Here is a 17,713-nt window from a genome sequence, read left to right as displayed (position 1 = left end):
ATCTGATCTCTGTGCAGCAATAGGACCTGTGGTGACGTCACTTCGGTCATTACATGGTCCGTCACATGATCTTTTACCATGGTGATGGATCATGTGATGACCGGAATGACGTCACCACAGGTCCTGTTGCTGCACAGAGATCAGATGAAGACAGAAGGAGATGCCGGGCTACGCGATCAAGTGGACTAAGGTGAGTTAAATTATTATTATTATTATTATTTTTAACCCCTCCAGCGCTATTTTACTATGCATTCTGTATTCAGAATGCTATTATTTTCCCTTATAACCATATTATAAGGGAAAATAATACAATCTACAGAACACCGATCCCAAGCCCGAACTTCTGTGAAGAAGGTCGGGTTTGGGTACCAAACATGCGCGATTTTTCTCACGCGCGTGCAAAACGCATTACAATGTTTTGCACTCACGCTGAAAAATCGCGGGTGTTCCCGTAACGTACCCGCACATTTTCCTGCAACGCCCGTCTGAAAGAGGCCTAAGACATGTCCTATTTTTTGTGGCGTGGCAGATGGTCTTTCATATGCTTTAGTATCCATGCAGCCCTGCCACAAAAGATAGGACATATCCTATACATTGCAATATGTGAACCCATTGAAGTCAGTGGGTCTGCACCGCGGTGTGGCATCCACAAGGCCGGTATCAGTGTTTTGCACATCTGCAATTTGCAAACCGTGTGCATGAGGCCTTATAAAAACATGGCTGCTTTCTTCCAAAAAACAGCCTCACACCTGTCTATGGCTTTGCTGCTCAGCACCATTGAATGGGACTGCGCTGTAATACCACACACAACCTGTCGACAGGGGTGGTGCTCTTTCTGTAAGAAAGCAGCCATCTTTTCTAGTCCTGGATAACTGCTTTAATCTTTTTAGAAAATCCATAACTGGTCCATGAGGATCCCATTATTTTATTTATTTTTTGTGGTTGCTTATTATATTCTTATCAACAGACAGCAATGTAATTCTGTTGGGAAGGAGCCAACGAAAGTGTGAACAGAGACTTATCCAATTTTTACTGCACATTCAGTGTATGCGTGCATGCCAAAATTGTCTGTAGGCCCCCATGCTCCAAGCACAGGCCATGGGCTAGTTTGTTCCAGCAGGCTGCGCTTTCCTATACATAGGGAAACATTAAAAAAAAGTTTCCTGTGCAGTGCACTTAATTTTTTATTTTTTATAGTGGGGGGGTCAATGGCTGACATATTCCGCTGTGCTATAGCATAATTGCGGAGGCTTCCAGTGTAAGTAAAGAACTAGATGTATGCAGTGAATGGCATTTTCAGCTACGGCTGAACATATACTTCATTTTGTTTCGGAAATGACCCACTTCATTTATTAATAAAGTATGTCCTGCTGGGACTTTGAATCTCTGACCCTAATCTTTACATATATCAGAAGCCGGGGCGTCTAACTTCCAAACCTTAACTCGCATGGCGTTGACTGACCCCTTAAATTGGTGTATAACTCATTTGCTTTGAAAAAGGTCTGGAGCTCCTATGGGTTGCCTGCTCACAGTAGAAGCTGGAGCGCCTACAGTCACTTTGCTGGACTTTCTTGATTTTTTTTTTACCATGGTTGGAAACGAGTAGAACAGAATTTCCTTCACCTATTATCCTGGTTGACATAATGGTTTAGACAAAACAAACCATGAAGCCATTAGCATGCGTCCATGCATCTCACATTATAAAATAAAAGTCTAATCTAAGCACTTTCCTGCATTAATTGTAGTGTGACCACAGCTATTTTTCTAGTCGAGCAGTAAGCACGGTTCTGAGGCAATTACTTCACTGCCTTGCTTCCCATGCATCTCTGTGTAGTCTAAGTGCAGGAAGCACAGGAAGAGGTTTAATGAGGTAGCTCAGCATGGAGCAAGGCACTACATGAGGTCTTAATAAAAAAGGAAGGGCAGCTTTCGTAGCCACGTGTTGCATGTCTGCGGAGAGGAAGAGGCAGCAACTCCCAATCTGCAACGTGTAGAGATCTAATGGGTGGGAGCACCCTCTGCTGGCACAATCGAGGCGTCGTCATGTACTCTGAAGAAACAGAGGAAAACTGTTCCCAAAGGCCTCACGCACACGGCCGTTGTTTTGGTCCACATCCGAGCCGCAGTTTTGGCGGCTCAGATGCGGACCCATTCACTTCAATGGGGCCGCAAAAATGCAGACAGCACTCCGTGTGCTGTCCGCATCCATTGCTCCGTTCCGTGGTCCGTACTTTGCGGACAAGAATAGGCAGTTATATAAAGGCTGTCCGTGCCGTTCTGCAAATTGCGGAACGCACACGGACGCCATCCGTGTGCATGTAGCCAAAATTACATGTATATTTTGCTATCCAAATAGAGGGGTTATGTGCTTGTTGAGGGCTTGCAAGGGACCAGTAAATAGGCCACGTAAATATTCAGATCAATATAGGTATTACTCTGTGGGGCCCCATGATAGAGATTGGTTATTGGGCACAGACTTTTTTTCCACTGTTTAAGGCTACATGTGATGGACCTTTTATTTTTATTTTTTTTACAGCTGTTTCAAGACCAGTGGTTATTCACACGGAAGTTTTTGATGGCCAGTGAATAATGGACGTCAAAAAATAGAACATGTTCTATCTTGTCCATTTTTCACTGACCGACTGCCCCCATGCAATTGAATGGGTCAGTTTTACAGAAAGGCATCAGTAAAAGAAAAAACTTTTATCCTTTTTTAACAGACGTTTTTGGGCATGTACACTAAAAGGCTTCACATGTCTTGCCGATCCAGCATTGTATATCTATGAAATGCTTGTTTCAGGGAAATATAACAACTGGGATAAAGTGGACCCAGCAGAGTTGTTCAGCAAGGCACCTACAGAGAAGAAGGAGGCCAACCCCAAGCTCAACATGGTGAAGTTCTTACAGGTGGGTAAATGTTATGTGATGTAGTTAAGGCTCCATTCACATGTCCGCAATTTCGTTTCGCATTTTGCGGAACAGAATTGCGGACCCATTCATTTCTATGGGGCAGCACGATGTGCTGCCCGGACACGGAATTGCGGACCCGCACTTCCGGGTCCACACTTCCGTTCCGCAAAAAAATCGAACATGTCCCATTCTTGTCCGCGTTGCAGACGTGTGAATGGAGCCTTAGGGTGATCTCACAAACGGATGATTCTGCCAACATTTATTTCATATGCATGGGCAGTTCATAGTGCCAGGGACATGAGACTAACATACTTACAAGATGCTGTAAGGAGTGATTATAACGGGCACATAGTTCTGGGGCTTCATCTGCTGTTTTAACTCCTTTTGGACATCTATTTGTGGATTGACATATCACGCAGTTGCAGTATTTCGGTTGTGGTAACCACACCGGAATTCTATGACAAAGTACACTATAATGTTAGTAGCAATTGGGGTTTCACAGACCCCATTCACGCACAGCGTAAAAAATTTGCAGAGGGTTCTAGATATGTTACGGATTGGAAAATCATTAAGTATGTCCTAATTCTTGTGGAAATGGCATGGTTTTCACTGTGGTTTAATTCATTACAGTGTAGTGAGCGAAATCCAAATTATGCCTGCACCATGTCATTTTTATGTTGTGTGTCAATGTGATTAAGCCCCTCTGTCGTATGACTTTATTTAAAAGTATACATGAATACAGGCTGATACTGAATAGCAGTAGCATGCACGTATAAAGAGGTTGTTCAACTTTGAGATCTTTCCTGCCAGAACCCCCCGACCCCCAATACAACCGCATTGCTGGACCTGCAGAGGGAAACATAGTTGCTTCATGCTGCTGGGTCCTAGCTCCTTTAGTCTGTCACCACTGATACCTGTCTCAGTCCCCTGCTTTTCAACATTCTGTTTGATGCGGGTCATGTGGTCACTGACTAGCCACAGTTGTGATGTGTCACCCATGCATCACGTGAACCAGTGAGTGACACATGGGGGACACATTGGCTGCAGCGACCATAGGACCCTTGATAAACAGGATGTTGACATGTGGTGACTAGAGCAAGGCAGTGGTAAGTAGGTTTCCCTCCGCAGGTCTGGCAGTGTGAAGGGGGGGGTCGGCAAAAGGCCACTCGGAGGTGACCAAAAAACAGCAATTTAAGCATTTTTTTTTCTGTCATAGACTCATAGCATTCACTATGCAGGATAAATGCTTTTATATTTTAATAGTTCAGACATTTTTGCATGTGTCGATACCAAGTATGTACACCATTGTGTTAAGGTCCTGACTTTAAACAGTCTGCTTATAATGAAATACCAAAATTTCTGAACACAGAATGATCATATTTTTAATCCGTGTGCTATCTGCATTTTCTGTGGATAACACAATGACCTGTTCATTTCCATGAGGCCATGGAAATATCCGTATTTTTTGAGGATCCGCAAATTATAGAACATGTCATATTCTGGTCCATATTGCGGACAAGAATAGTCCTTCCTATTTATGGGAGTGAGTAAAATGCAGAATGCACAAATTTTAAGTATCCATATTTTGTGGATCCATTGTTTGCTGATTAAAATACGGACACGATTGTTTTCATGAAGTTTAAAGGGCTTATCCAACTCCCGTCACCGGACGGGGAGATGCAGCGGCGGCTGTGCGCGGATAAGGCTAGTTTCACACTAGCGTTGTTGGATACCGGCAGGCAGTTCCATTGCCGGAACTGCCTGCCGGATCTGGAAATCCGTATGCAAACGGATATCATTTGTTTCCGGATCCGTCTGACAAATGCATTGAAATACCGGAACCGTCTCTCTGGTGTCATCCGGAAAAACTAATCCGGTATTTTTTTTCTTCACATTTTTAAAGGTCTGCGCATGCACAGACCGGAAAACCGATCCGTCAATGCAGCAATTTCCAGAACACTTAGTACCGGATCCGGCATTAATACATTTCAATGGAAATTTATTCCGAATCCGGCAATCCAGCAAGTGTTCCGGAATTTTGGCTGGAGAAAATACCGCAGCATGCTGTGGTATTTTCTCCGGCCAAATGCCGTAAAAGGGACGGAACGGAAGACATCCTGATGCATACTGAACGGATTGCTTTCCGTTCAGAATGCATTAGGACAAAACTGATGCGTTTTTTTACGGTATTGAGCACCGAGGACGGAACTCAATACCGGAAAACTTTAACGCTAGTGTGAAAGTACCCTAACCCCTTTAAGGCCAGAAACAGATGAGTGAGTTCAATGCGAGGAAACAAACTGGTTCTGATCTTATGATTTATAATGCTGTGTCTCCCTGCCAGACCTGTATCTAATGAATTACACTGACAGCATTATGTCCGAACAATTCAGTAGACTCAAGGTCTCGCAGGGTCACAGCATTATAAATCATTATAATGCAGTCACAGAAGCAGAGGTCAGAATGGGAAATCACACTTACATACACACTGTGTTTCTTGTATTGAACTTGCTGGTCTGTGTCTGGCCTAAAAGTAATACATTATTTTTTTTATTTGATGGTAATATTTAAAATTAATAATGTTTTATTGCAGATGTTGTCATCGTATGCCTAGACCATCATGGCCACATCGGGCACTTTTTGATATGGCTTCTTCTATGAATAGTGCCACCAAGTGGCTGAACTATTTTGTAAAGAAGAAAATTACTCCTTTACTGTCACGATCAGTGTGGGGGAAAAACTCCACACTAAACACAGGAGGGAAGGGGAACAGTAACTGGGCCTGGAAACTAGGGAAGAAACAGGTCACCTCCTAAACAACCCTAATCCGGGCCCTAACTACCTATCAATATGAATAGACCTTGAAGGTAGAAATATTCATATGCTGGATACCTAGGCCCTTATATCCCTATAAGGCCCTGGAATCGAGTTAGGACCAGAGACAACCCATTCCTCCCCAGATGGACAAATGGAAGTCTCTGTCTCAGGCCCAGATACAAACAGGGAATATAACAAACACAAAACAATAAGAACAGACAAGACTTACCTGAAAGTAGAAAACTGGCAACACCAGAAGCACCACAGAGTACAACCGACCAGCTAGTTAGAAGGCAGGAAGAAAATCTATAAACCGCACCTCCAAGAGTGAGAAGCTGCTACTTATGGGAAAGGTAGTTTACCAACAAGCAACACCTGAAGCAAGGGGTGTGGCATTCACCAAAACACAGACAATAAGATCCACAGTGAACTTGTCAATTTAACCCACGAGTTGCCAGTCTCTTTCTGATCTCTTGGTACCTGCCACAGGAACGTCCGTGACAGTACCCCCCGCTTCTACGGGTGACCTCCTTGCACCCAGGACCAACCTTATCCGGGTGAGATCTATAAAAAGCATTCACTAAACTATTGGCATTAATGTCGGATGCCCGCACCCACATCCTCTCCTCCGGTCCATAACCTCTCCAGTGAACAAGATATTGAAGGGATACACGGAGAACTCGAGAGTCAACTATTTTCACGATCTCGAATTCCAAATTACCGCCCACTATGGCCGGAGCGGGTGGCAAGGAAGATGGCTGTAAAGGTTCCACATATTTTTTTAACAAAGACCTATGGAACACATTATGAATTTTCAGGGCCTGAGGAAGCTCAAGACGAAAAGCTACAGGATTAATAATGACCATGATCTTATATGGGCTGATAAACCTTGGACCCAACTTCCAGGAAGGTACCTTCAACTTAATGTTTCTTGTGGACAGCCACACAGAATCACCCACACTTAGGTCCGGACCATTCATATGTTTCCTGTCAGCCACACGTTTATATTTGTTGCCCATATTTTTCAAGTTATTTTGAATTTTTCGCCATATTGATGAACATTCTTCCTCAGGGATACCAGAAGTATTAGAACCAGAAAAGAGTGCCAAACTGCGGGTGAAATCCATAGGCCCCAAAAAACGGCGACTCACCAGTGGACTCCTGACTACGATTGTTTATGGCAAACTCTGCCAAAGACCAAAAAAGGAAGACCACTCCTCCTGGTTCTCAGATACAAAACATCTCAAGTAAGTCTCCAGACTCTGATTAGTGCGCTTCGTCTGTCCGTTCGACTGAGGATAAAAAGCCGAAGAAAAGGACAGTTGAATTCCCAGACGAGTACAGAATGCCTTCCATAATCTGGAAACAAACTGAGTCCCACGATCTGAGACCACGTCAGAGGGAATGGCATGAAGTTTCACAATGTTGTCAACAAATACCTGTGCAAGGGTTTTACCATTAGGTAGGCCTGGTAATGCAATAAAATGTACCATTTTACTAAAGCGATCAGCTACCACCAGAATAACTGTCTATCCTGAAGAATTAGGTAGATCAGTGATAAAGTCCATGGATACATGAGTCCATGGTCTGGACAAAATGGGTAACGGAAGTAAAGATCCAGAAGGTAGAGTATGTGTCACCTTGGACCGTGCACAGGTAGTACACACTGACACAGTCCTTCACACACTTACGCCACCCCATCCACCAGAATCTACGAGATATAAGGTTGGCAGTGGACCTACTCCCAGGATGTCCTGTAAGAACTGTACAATGATGTTCCTCTAACACCTTGTGATGCAATTCTGGTGGCACAAATAGTTTCCCAGAGGGACACGAGTCCGGTACGTCTCCCTGAGCCTCTAATACCTTCACCTTTAGGTCAGGGTAGAGGGCGGATATCATCACCCCTTTAGACAGTATGGGACTCGGGTTTTCAAAATCACCACCTCCAGGCAAACTACGTGACAAGGCGTCCGCCTTGACATTCTTAATCTCAGGACGATAGGTGACAGTGAAATTGAATCTGGTAAAAGACAGGCCCCATCTGGCTTGTCTTGGGTTCAGTCATTTCGCCGACTCCAGATAAGCCAGAATTTTGTGATCAGTGAATACCGTGATCGGATGAATCGCCCCCTCCAACCAATGACGCCATTCCTCAAAAGCCAATTTAGTGGCCAGCAACTCTGTTACCCGCATAATTTTTCTCAGCGGGGGATAGTTTTTTCGAGAAAAATGCACATGGTCGCCATTTACCAGGTGATGGGCCCTGTGACAAAACTGCTCCCCCACCTTGGATGCGTCCACTTCCACAATAAACGGTTGTGACACATCTGGCTGCACCAATATGGGAGCAGAAGAGAAGCATTCCTTAATCGCAGAAAAGGCTTGCAACGCCGAATCAGACCATACAGAGACATTGTCGAATAATTCTTAATACATTTTCAGTAATAGTTGGTCCTAAAAACTGCATAAGGGCATTCAGATTTTCGGGTCGATCCCAGTCCAATACAGCATGGACTTTCTCAGGATCCATTAGAAAACCCGAAGATGACAGCAGGTAGCCCAAGAACTGCACCTCGTGTACTGCAAAAACACATTTCTCTAATTTTGCGAACAATTTATTATCCCTCAGAATCTGTAACACCTGTCTCACATGATTCTGATGTGTTTCCATGTCAGGAGAATAAATAAGAATGTCATCCAAATACACGATCACAAACCTCCCCACCAGGTGATGAAAGATGTCATTCACAAAATGTTGAAGACCGCCGGGGCATTGGTCCAACCAGAAAGGCATGACCAGGTTCTCAAAGTGCCCCTCAGGAGTATTAAAAGCAGTCTTCCATTCATCCCCTTCCTTGATCCTAACCAGATTATATGCCCCCCTTAAGTCCAAATTGGAGAACACCTTGGCACCAATTATCTGGTTAAACAAATCGGGAATCAAAGGAAGAGGGTAAGGATCCCGGATAGTAATCTGATTGAGTTCACGAAAATCCAGATATGGCCGAAGACCCCCATCTTTTTTTGAAAAAAAAAAAAAGAACCCTGCAGCCACTGGAGACTTGGAAGGTCTTATGTGCCCTTTCTTCAAACTCTCGGCAATATATTCTCTCACTGGCCTGCCTTTCAGGTTCAGAAAGATTATACAACCTAGATTTAGGCAATTTAGCCACCGGAATAAGATTGACAGGGCAATTATATTCCCGATGGGAAGGTAAATCCTGACATCCACTCTCAGAAAACACATCGGCAAACTCGGATATAAAAGAGGGTACAGCCTTAGTAGTAACCACAGAAAAGGATGTATTGAGACAATTATCAATGCAATAGTCCCCCCAATCCAGAATCTGCCTAGCTTGCCAATCGATAGTAGGATTATGCTTGGCAAGCCATGGTAAACCCAGAACCATAGGTGCAGGGAGACCTTCCAAGACAAAACACGAGAGAACTTCTTGATGAAAGTCACCCACTCTTAATCGGATATCATGCAAAACTTGCAACAAGCACCTCTGAGTAAGAGGGGAAGAATCATTAGCAAATACAGGAATGTCTTTTTAATGTACTTGGTGATAACCTGTGCATGCGGACAAACTGCGCATCAATCAGGTTCACCCCAGCCCCGCTGTCGATAAATACCTAAATTCCCACAGTTTTTTACTTTAGCGCCACCTCGGCAGTCAGGAGAAATCGGGTACTACCAGCAAAGGACAAATGCACATTCTCTGACTCCCCACTCACACCTCTGATAGTCAGATGGGATTTAGACGCCCCTTTTTGTTTCTCTTTTTGCCGCTGAATGCTTGGACATATATTGACAAAATGTCCCCTTTGACCGCAGAAAAAACAAACAAAAAAAAGCCCACCATACTCCCTGCTTGCGACTCCTACTTTTGCAAGCAGATCCCGGAGTCGCTTCCCCTAATTGCATGGGTTCATCCTCAAGTATAAGCTCAGGAGTCTCTTCACCCAAAGAGTCAAAGGAATACAGTACGTTATGTAATAGAACATCCTGAGAGAGTGGGCCCTTAGATCTCTCTCTCAGGCATCTATCAATACGTACAGCCAAAGACATAGCAGCTTCCAAAGACTCAGGATCATGAAAGGCCAAAGCATCCTTCAGCCTCTCAGATAATCCCTGACAAAACTGGCTACGGAGAGCTGGATTGTTCCTTTCAGTATCCATAGCCCATCTCCTAAATTCGGAACAATAAATCTCCGCCGAACCCTCTCACTGACGCAGGCTGCGTAATTTAGTCTCGGCCAGGGAGGTTCGGTCCGGGTCATCATAGATGAGACCTAAAGCTCCGAAAAATCTATCTACTCATCGGAGAGACTGTGATCCGGTCGGCAGAAAAAAAGCCCAAGACTGGGCGTCCCCTTTAAGCAACAAAATAATCACCCACTCTCTGGCTCTCGTCCCCAGATGAGTGTGGACGCAACTTAAAGTACCATTTGCATGCTTCCCTGAACTGAATAAAATTATCACTCCTCCCCGAGAATCTATCTGGGAGAGCAACTTTAGGTTTAGGACAGGTCAGGTAACCACTACTAGGATTAGCCAAAAGTGGTCTCTGCATCTGTGAGACGGTCGTGCGGAGGTCATCCACCTGCAGAGACAGACCCTGTAGCTGTCCGGTCAGTGCAGCAATAACAGACAACAAAATCACGGTTATTCCGCATTTTATAATGTCACGATCAGTGTGGGGGATAAACTCCACCCTAAACACAGGAGGGAAGGGGGAACAGTAACTGGGCCTGGAAACTAGGGAAGAAACATGTCACCTCCTAAACAACCCTAATCCAGGCACTAACTACCTATCAATATAAATAGACCTTGAAGGTAGGAATATTCATATGCTGGATACCTAGGTCCTTATATCCCTATAAGGCCCTGGAATGAGGTTAGGACCACAGACAACCCATTCCTCTCCAGATGGACGAATGGAAGTCTCTGTCTCAGGCCCAGATACAAACAACAGGGAATATAACAAACACAAAACAATAAGAACAGACAAGACTTATCTGAAAGTAGAAAACTGGCAATTCCAGAAGCACCACAGAGTACAACCGACTAGCTAGTTAGAAGGCAGGAAGAACATCTATAAACCGCACCTCCAAGAGTGAGAAGCTGCTACTTATGGGAAAAGTAAATTACCAACAAGCAACACCTAAAGCAAGGGGTGTGGCATTCACCAAAACACAGACACAATAAGAGCCACAGTGAACTTGTCAATTTAACCCACGAGTTGCCAGTGACAGCGTGGGGAAGAAGAAATGACAGAGCTGGAGGGGTGGAGCAATGAAAGGTTCTGTCAGGTCTCCGGCTCGGTGGGAGGAGCAGTGACAGAGCTGTTACAGAGCCAGGGGCATTGATAGAACTCTCAACTCTGCCAGCATCCCTCAAAGGACCCCCTTTCTGCAGGTGTTGTCAAACTGGGAATGTGAGTGGGGTCCTTTCCATGCCGCATCAGCAGCTAATTTGCCTAAACCACCTAGAGGTACGGGTAGTAATGTGCACTAAACTAATTGCTGTGATCACATTAAGGCCTCGTTCACACCAGGCATTGCGTTCCGGCCTGATTATGTCCAGAATGCACTGCACCGCATTGCGGCCAGCTAACTATATTGTGGGGCAGGAGGGGGGCGTAGTGCTCTGTTGAAGTGATTGGCACCATAACCATTCCCAAAGGCTGCATTATGCCTGCGGTCCAGTCCAAACAAAATGCTGCAAGCAGCATTTTCACCGGACCTCAGGCATAATAGTGCCTTGCGATCCCGTGCATCCGATTGCCTGCGGCTGTGGCTAAGGTGCCATTCGCTTCAATTGATCGTCACGCCCCCTCCTGCCCCACAACATAGTGAGCCGGCCGCGATGTAGTGCATTCTGGACAGAATCATCTGGTGTGAACGAGGACTAAACTTAGAGTAATTTCACACCACAAAGACTGGAACGCAAGCCAGCCACCTCCCTGCATAAGGAAGCGTGGCGGTGCATTGAAGTCAATGGCACCGCAGCCTCCTCCTCGCCCGCAGTGGTGGCACATTAGTTCCTGTGTTCCAGTCCAGTGCAATCTGCTAAAATAGTGCTTGCAGCATTTTTGCAGATTGCACTAGACCGGGACGCAGGCACTAATGTGCCACGTGCTTGGGTGGCGGCGATCACACTTCAAAGCACTGCCACACCTCCAAACGCAAGAAGCCAGCCAGCATATCAATAAAGACCTTATTTAAATATGGTTTTGATTTAAAATTATTTTTTGTATCAGGACAAGTAGATTGTCATGAGGGACAAGTAGATCGAGCCCCCGCTTTAGTCCTTCGACAAGTAGTTTAGTTTTTATTTCCACACCCCTGCATTAGGGCAAAACTGATCCGTTTTGGACCGCTTGTGAGAGCCCTGAAATGGATCTCACAAACAGAAAATAAAACGCCAGTGTGAAAGTAGCCTTAAACAGTTCATTTTTTAAAATAATAATAGATATATAATCTATGCAAAACAAGACAGACCCAAAGAAGAGTCAAAAGAACCACCCTATAAATGCACATCCAACAATATCCATAAAAAAATTGTATACAATGTGAACAACGTGTCTGTAACAGGATAAAACCGACACATACAGAATCCACTGAACATCCACAGATCAGGCATACAATATATACCAGCTATGCACAATATAAACCTATAAACTGCATTAAGACAATGTTGAATAAGATCAGGTCACTGATGAATAAAAGCAGACCACAATAAGGTCAAGTAGTGAGAGCCAAAATCTGTATAAGCAGCTGGTGCAGTGGATCTGAAAGAATGAGAGATGCCGTAGATATATAATCTATAGTTTTCTCGCATTTCACTCAGGTGGAAGGAAGTCGATGTGACTATGTAGTCTTGTGGCTGGATTGCGACAAGGAGGGAGAAAACATCTGTTTTGAGGTAATCATGACATATCATCACGCCATGTTGTGTCTGTTCATCAAATGCTATATTATTTTGGCCTTTACTATTTGTCAGGTGCTGGATGCAGTGCTACCAGTGATGAATAGAACTCACACAGGGGAGCGTACTGTGCACCGTGCAAAGTTCAGCTCCATCACAGATACAGATATCATCAATGCTATGAACAAGCTTGGGGAGCCCAACAAGAATGAAGCCCTTTCTGTTGATGCTAGACAGGAGTTGGACCTCAGGATTGGCTGTGCCTTCACAAGGTTTCTTCATGTTCTCTCATTGTGTGATTGTTGCTTTCCTACTGCTCATACTTCCACAGTATATACAAAAGTTAAAGGGGTTGTCTTACTTCAGAAAATAACATTTATTATGTAGAGGACGTTAATTCAAGGCACTTACTAATGTATTGTGATTGTCCATTTTGCTTCCTTTGCTGGCTGGATTCATTTTTCCAACACATTATACACGCCCGTTTCCATGGTTACAACTACCCTGCAATACATCAGTGGTGGCCGTGCTTGCACAATATAGTGAAAAGCACTAGCCTATGTGCACTCCCATTGTCCTGGCCACCAGAGAAGCCAGTGCTTTTTTCTAATGTGTCGACCACCACTGATGGATTGCAGGGTGGTTGTAACCATGGAAATGAGCCGTGTATAATGTGATGGAAAAATGAATCCAGCCAGCAAAGGAAGCAATGTGGACAATCGCAATACATTTAGTAAGTGGCTTGTATTACCTTCCTCTATATAATAAATGTTATTTGCTGAAGTGAGACAACCATTTTACATGGCCCCAGGCTCTTTCACATCTGCTGATTCATAGGCATTTGTCAAGAATGAGCCCAGCTTTCTTAATAATTGCATGATTGTGAGCAGAGGTGAGAGCTGCATTTTCATGCAGCATTCATCTCCTTTGTGTGGGGATACACGATCACTACTGCAGTCGCTCATCCCCTTACAGATTTCTGGTTGCCGGCAGCTCATCCCTGTTCACACAGGCCGATCAGCTGTCCAGAAAAATTAAGTTTATGTACCACATAAAAGATAGTCATCTGGTGAACGAGTTTGCTTGTATGACGAATACTCATCTCGCAATGATTGCCCAGATCCTCAGACCATGTAAAAGGGTCTTGTACAGCTGCTCCAACATGGCGATCACATGTTTTTGTCATAGTACATGGCCATTTCATGGTGACACCATATACCTTTTCCTGTTGCCATGTTGTTTACACATGAGACAGATATTCTACAGTGCCAAATGAAAGCACTTTTTATTTATTATTTTTAAATCAGATCATTTTTCTTTTAACACACCGTACACAAGTAAAAAACATATACAGCAATAAACCCCTCAAAAACCCCTGCCTCCCCCGTGCAGTGTCCTCCGTACCCTAAATAAGTTCTATACTTGATTCCTATCAACAGTTAACCTCTCCATACCCAGCTGCATCATCCAATGATCATCTAAGGGCAGTCCTACTTCTCTGATCTAGGCTGACTACTCTCATGGTATCTACCAACCATGATCTCGTCAAGTCCTCGGAGGCTAAACCAGATTTTACTATCCAATTCTTTCATTGTTGCTGGAATTTTTTAAGTGCACCTCTTTCAGATAGATTCCTCTTTCCAACCGAACCAGATGATTTACAGCCCCTATTAATTCTTGCTTGTTTGGACCAATTGATTGTATCCAATGTTTCGCAATCAGTTTCCTTAAACAATATAGAGTTTTCGCTATTGCCAACCTACACCCCTTTGTTACTGCTAGATCCTGAGTAGTGTGGCCCAGAACACCAACCACTGTGTTCCTAGAAACTGCAATATTGTACACGGCATCTACCATACTAAACACTACCGACCAGTAGGTACCAAATTCTCTACAGGACCATATCATATGAATAAGATCTGCCTCTGTACGGCGAGGGCAGTTGGGGCTGGGTCGGATTCCCATCCTATGGAGCATTACGGGCGTTCTATACACTCTATGTAACAGGAATAGTTGTGATCGACGCTGGGCCTCACTGATGGACAACAATGGTGTATTTTCCAGGATGGCTTGCCACTGATCAGAAGTTAAAGGTCCCACATCCTTTTCCCATTTCCCTTGTAGGCCAGCTATTGGAGCCCCCAGACTCCTCTCCAAAAGGAACCCATAGGCAAACGAGATGAGTTTATAGGAGGCCGATGCCTGCACCACTTGATCGAACAAAGCTGTAGTAGCAATAGATGTAGACACTTCCTTCTCGATATTGCATAGCATGTCTCAATTGTAAATAGGCATAAAAAACTGACCTTTGCAGTCCATACTCCGATTGGAGTTGCTGAAAAGACTTAAATATCCCCTTATCAAAAATCTGGTGCACATACTTATCCCCTTTTGCGCCCAGTCCTCAAAGCCCTCCAATAATACACTTCCCATAAGTATGTATTATGCCACAACGGAGTATATTTAGTATAGCCCTTAATATCCAGCAAGTCTTTAACAATCCACCACACCTTATGCATAAGCTGGAATGTAGGCAGACTAGGGGAGAATAGTTTAAACGCTTGCGCTTCCAGTGCTCCCAACGAAGTGTGGTTCACTATAAGCGACCCGATTATGGACCTCCTAGAGTCCTGCACTGCGTCCCGATTCCATCCCTGCAAATGTTGGAGCTGCGCAGCCAGAAAATATGTCCAAGGATGCGGCAATGCCACTCCACCCCTGTCCTTAGCAAGCTGCAGCTTATTCAGTTTAATTCTAGATACACCTTTCCTCCATAAGTCTCTAAATGCCCCATCTTTCCTCCTAAAGAAGTGCCGGGGAACCCAAACTGGAGCATTGTGCAGAATATACAGCAGTTGGGGCATTATTATCATCTTGATCAGGTTCACTCTACCTATCATAGAAATCGGTAGCTTACACCATGCCTCAATTTTATGTTTTATCCTATCCAAAAGGGGTATAAAATTGAGCTCAATATAGTCCTTAACATCTCTCGTGACCCACACTCCCAAATACTTAAATTTGGCCACCCATAAAATGGGGATATTCACCAAGCTAGATGGGGCCTCACGAGGAATCATAGGAAGCAGCGCAGACTTAGACCAGTTAATGGACAACCCAGAGAAAGTTCAAAAATTATCTATAATTCTCATTATTGGGGACAAATTTACCGTTACCTTATTAACAAATAGTAAAATGTCATCAGCATATAAAGCCACTCATTCCTCTCCCCGTCCAGTACTTGAACCCCTGAATCTGGCCGCCAAAGGTTCTATTGCCACTGCATAAAGCAATGGGGACAATGGGCACCCCTGCCTAGTACCCCTCTCTAATTTAAAGCTATTCAACATTTCATTATTAACTTTAATCCTAGCAGTGGGAGCAGCATACAAAAGTAGGACCCAGGCTATGAAAGATGACCCAAATCCCATTTTTTTAAGGACAGTCCATAAGTATCTCCATTCTACGCTATTAAGCGTTTTGACGGCGTCCATTGATAGCACCGTCTTATCAGCTAGATCACCTGGGGCCGCCTGGAGATTTAAAAAGAGTCTCCTCAGATTGTTAGCGGTGGACTTCGCTGGCATAAATGCGGATTGATCTGGGTGCACCACCAACTTGACAACTTTGGACAGCCGCGTCGCCAATACATTCGCCAATATCTTGACATCTGACGTGAGGAGAGAGACAGGCCGGTATGACTCAGGCAGTTTATGATCCTTCTCCGGTTTAAGTAAAACCACAATCGTGGCTTCATACATGGAATGGGGCAACCTACCCACTTCATAAGCTTGTTCATATACCTCAAATATCTTCCCCAAATTCCTTGTACATTTCCATAGGCAACCGTCAGGACAGGGAGCTTTCTTGTTTGGCATTAAGCTCACCGCCTGTTGTAATTCTATTGTAAGAGGAGCATCTAGCCTGTCCCTCTCCTCCGCCGATAAAGCCGGCAGTCCCACCCCATCCAGGAAATCTTCCAGATCCTGTTCCATGTATGTAACCTTACTTTTATATAGAGCTTCATAAAACCCCTTAAAAATCTCCAATATTCCCTGAGTATTATCTATAGTCCTGCCCTCTTTATTTTGTAAGCACGACACGTATGTAGACCCCTGTTGAGCCTTAGCTATCATCGCCAGCATAAGCCCTGCCTTCCCTCTCTCCTAGTATTGCTATTTTAGAAAAGACCACTTATTAGCAGCCTGTTCCAGGATGTGGGCATTGAGAGCCTCCTGTGCAGCTTTCCAAGCTCCCAGTGTGACCCCAGGGCGATCCCCAACATATGCCACCGCCTTGCTAGTCAGTTGGTTCCACATCTCCTTTCCCAGCTCGTGCGTGCGCGTCTTAACAATATTTATCCTTTTGCTCAATATACCTTTCATAAATGCCTTCATTGAGTCCCATACTATACCCACAGAAGCAGTTCCCTCATTAAACTGATAAAACTCCCTCAGTTGTTTCCTGACATCATTAAGATCTATTACTTTTAACCAGAATGGGTTCAGGCGCCACATTCTGGGGCTCCTACAGCCAGCCAGTTGTAAAGTAACCTGCAGCGGGGAATGGTCTGACACTGTCCTACAATGGAACCGAGGAAAGCACTCTGTTTTAGTAAGCTTTTCAATTGTACCATCTGCTAATATGAAAAGTTTTTATAAGAGTGGAAAGCTCCTTTAATTATGTATGTATTACATATACTGGTCTTAAATTTGTTGTTTTATTGATTTACATTGTCTTCACCTAGGTTTCAGACAAAGTACTTTCAAGGTAAATATGGTAACCTGGATAGTTCCCTAATATCTTTTGGCCCCTGCCAAACCCCCACCTTAGGATTCTGTGTGGAGAGGCATGATAAGATCCAGTCATTCAAACCTGAAATGTATTGGGTCCTTCAAGTCAAGGTGAGCTGTTCATGAAATTTATATGTATTGGACTGGTTATACTGGTGTCTGATGTCACTTTTAAGTAATTTGCTTGCGTATAGATATTGTGATTGAGTAGCTGGAGCAGAATAGGCCATCTTATCAATGTGTTCAAGTGTGAATT

The 17,713-nt window shown here is 44.2% G+C and overlaps 1 protein-coding gene across 1 annotated transcript in view; it reads left to right on the top strand.

Annotated features, from left to right (window-relative positions):
• Window positions 1-17,713, top strand: part of TOP3B (DNA topoisomerase III beta) — an 86,871-nt gene that overhangs the window by 20,433 nt on the left and 48,725 nt on the right. The window contains exons 4-7 of the mRNA XM_040416354.1: window positions 2,801-2,907; window positions 12,587-12,661; window positions 12,740-12,936; window positions 17,412-17,568. Coding sequence (XP_040272288.1) covers window positions 2,801-2,907; window positions 12,587-12,661; window positions 12,740-12,936; window positions 17,412-17,568 — 536 coding nt within the window. The remainder of the gene's footprint in view (window positions 1-2,800; window positions 2,908-12,586; window positions 12,662-12,739; window positions 12,937-17,411; window positions 17,569-17,713) is intronic.

The sequence above is a fragment of the Bufo bufo genome, chromosome 2 (genome assembly GCF_905171765.1).
Source record: "Bufo bufo chromosome 2, aBufBuf1.1, whole genome shotgun sequence".
Classification (NCBI taxonomy): domain Eukaryota; kingdom Metazoa; phylum Chordata; class Amphibia; order Anura; family Bufonidae; genus Bufo; species Bufo bufo.
Note: the sequence above shows the minus strand (reverse complement) of the source record. Positions and strands in the feature narration are given on the sequence as shown.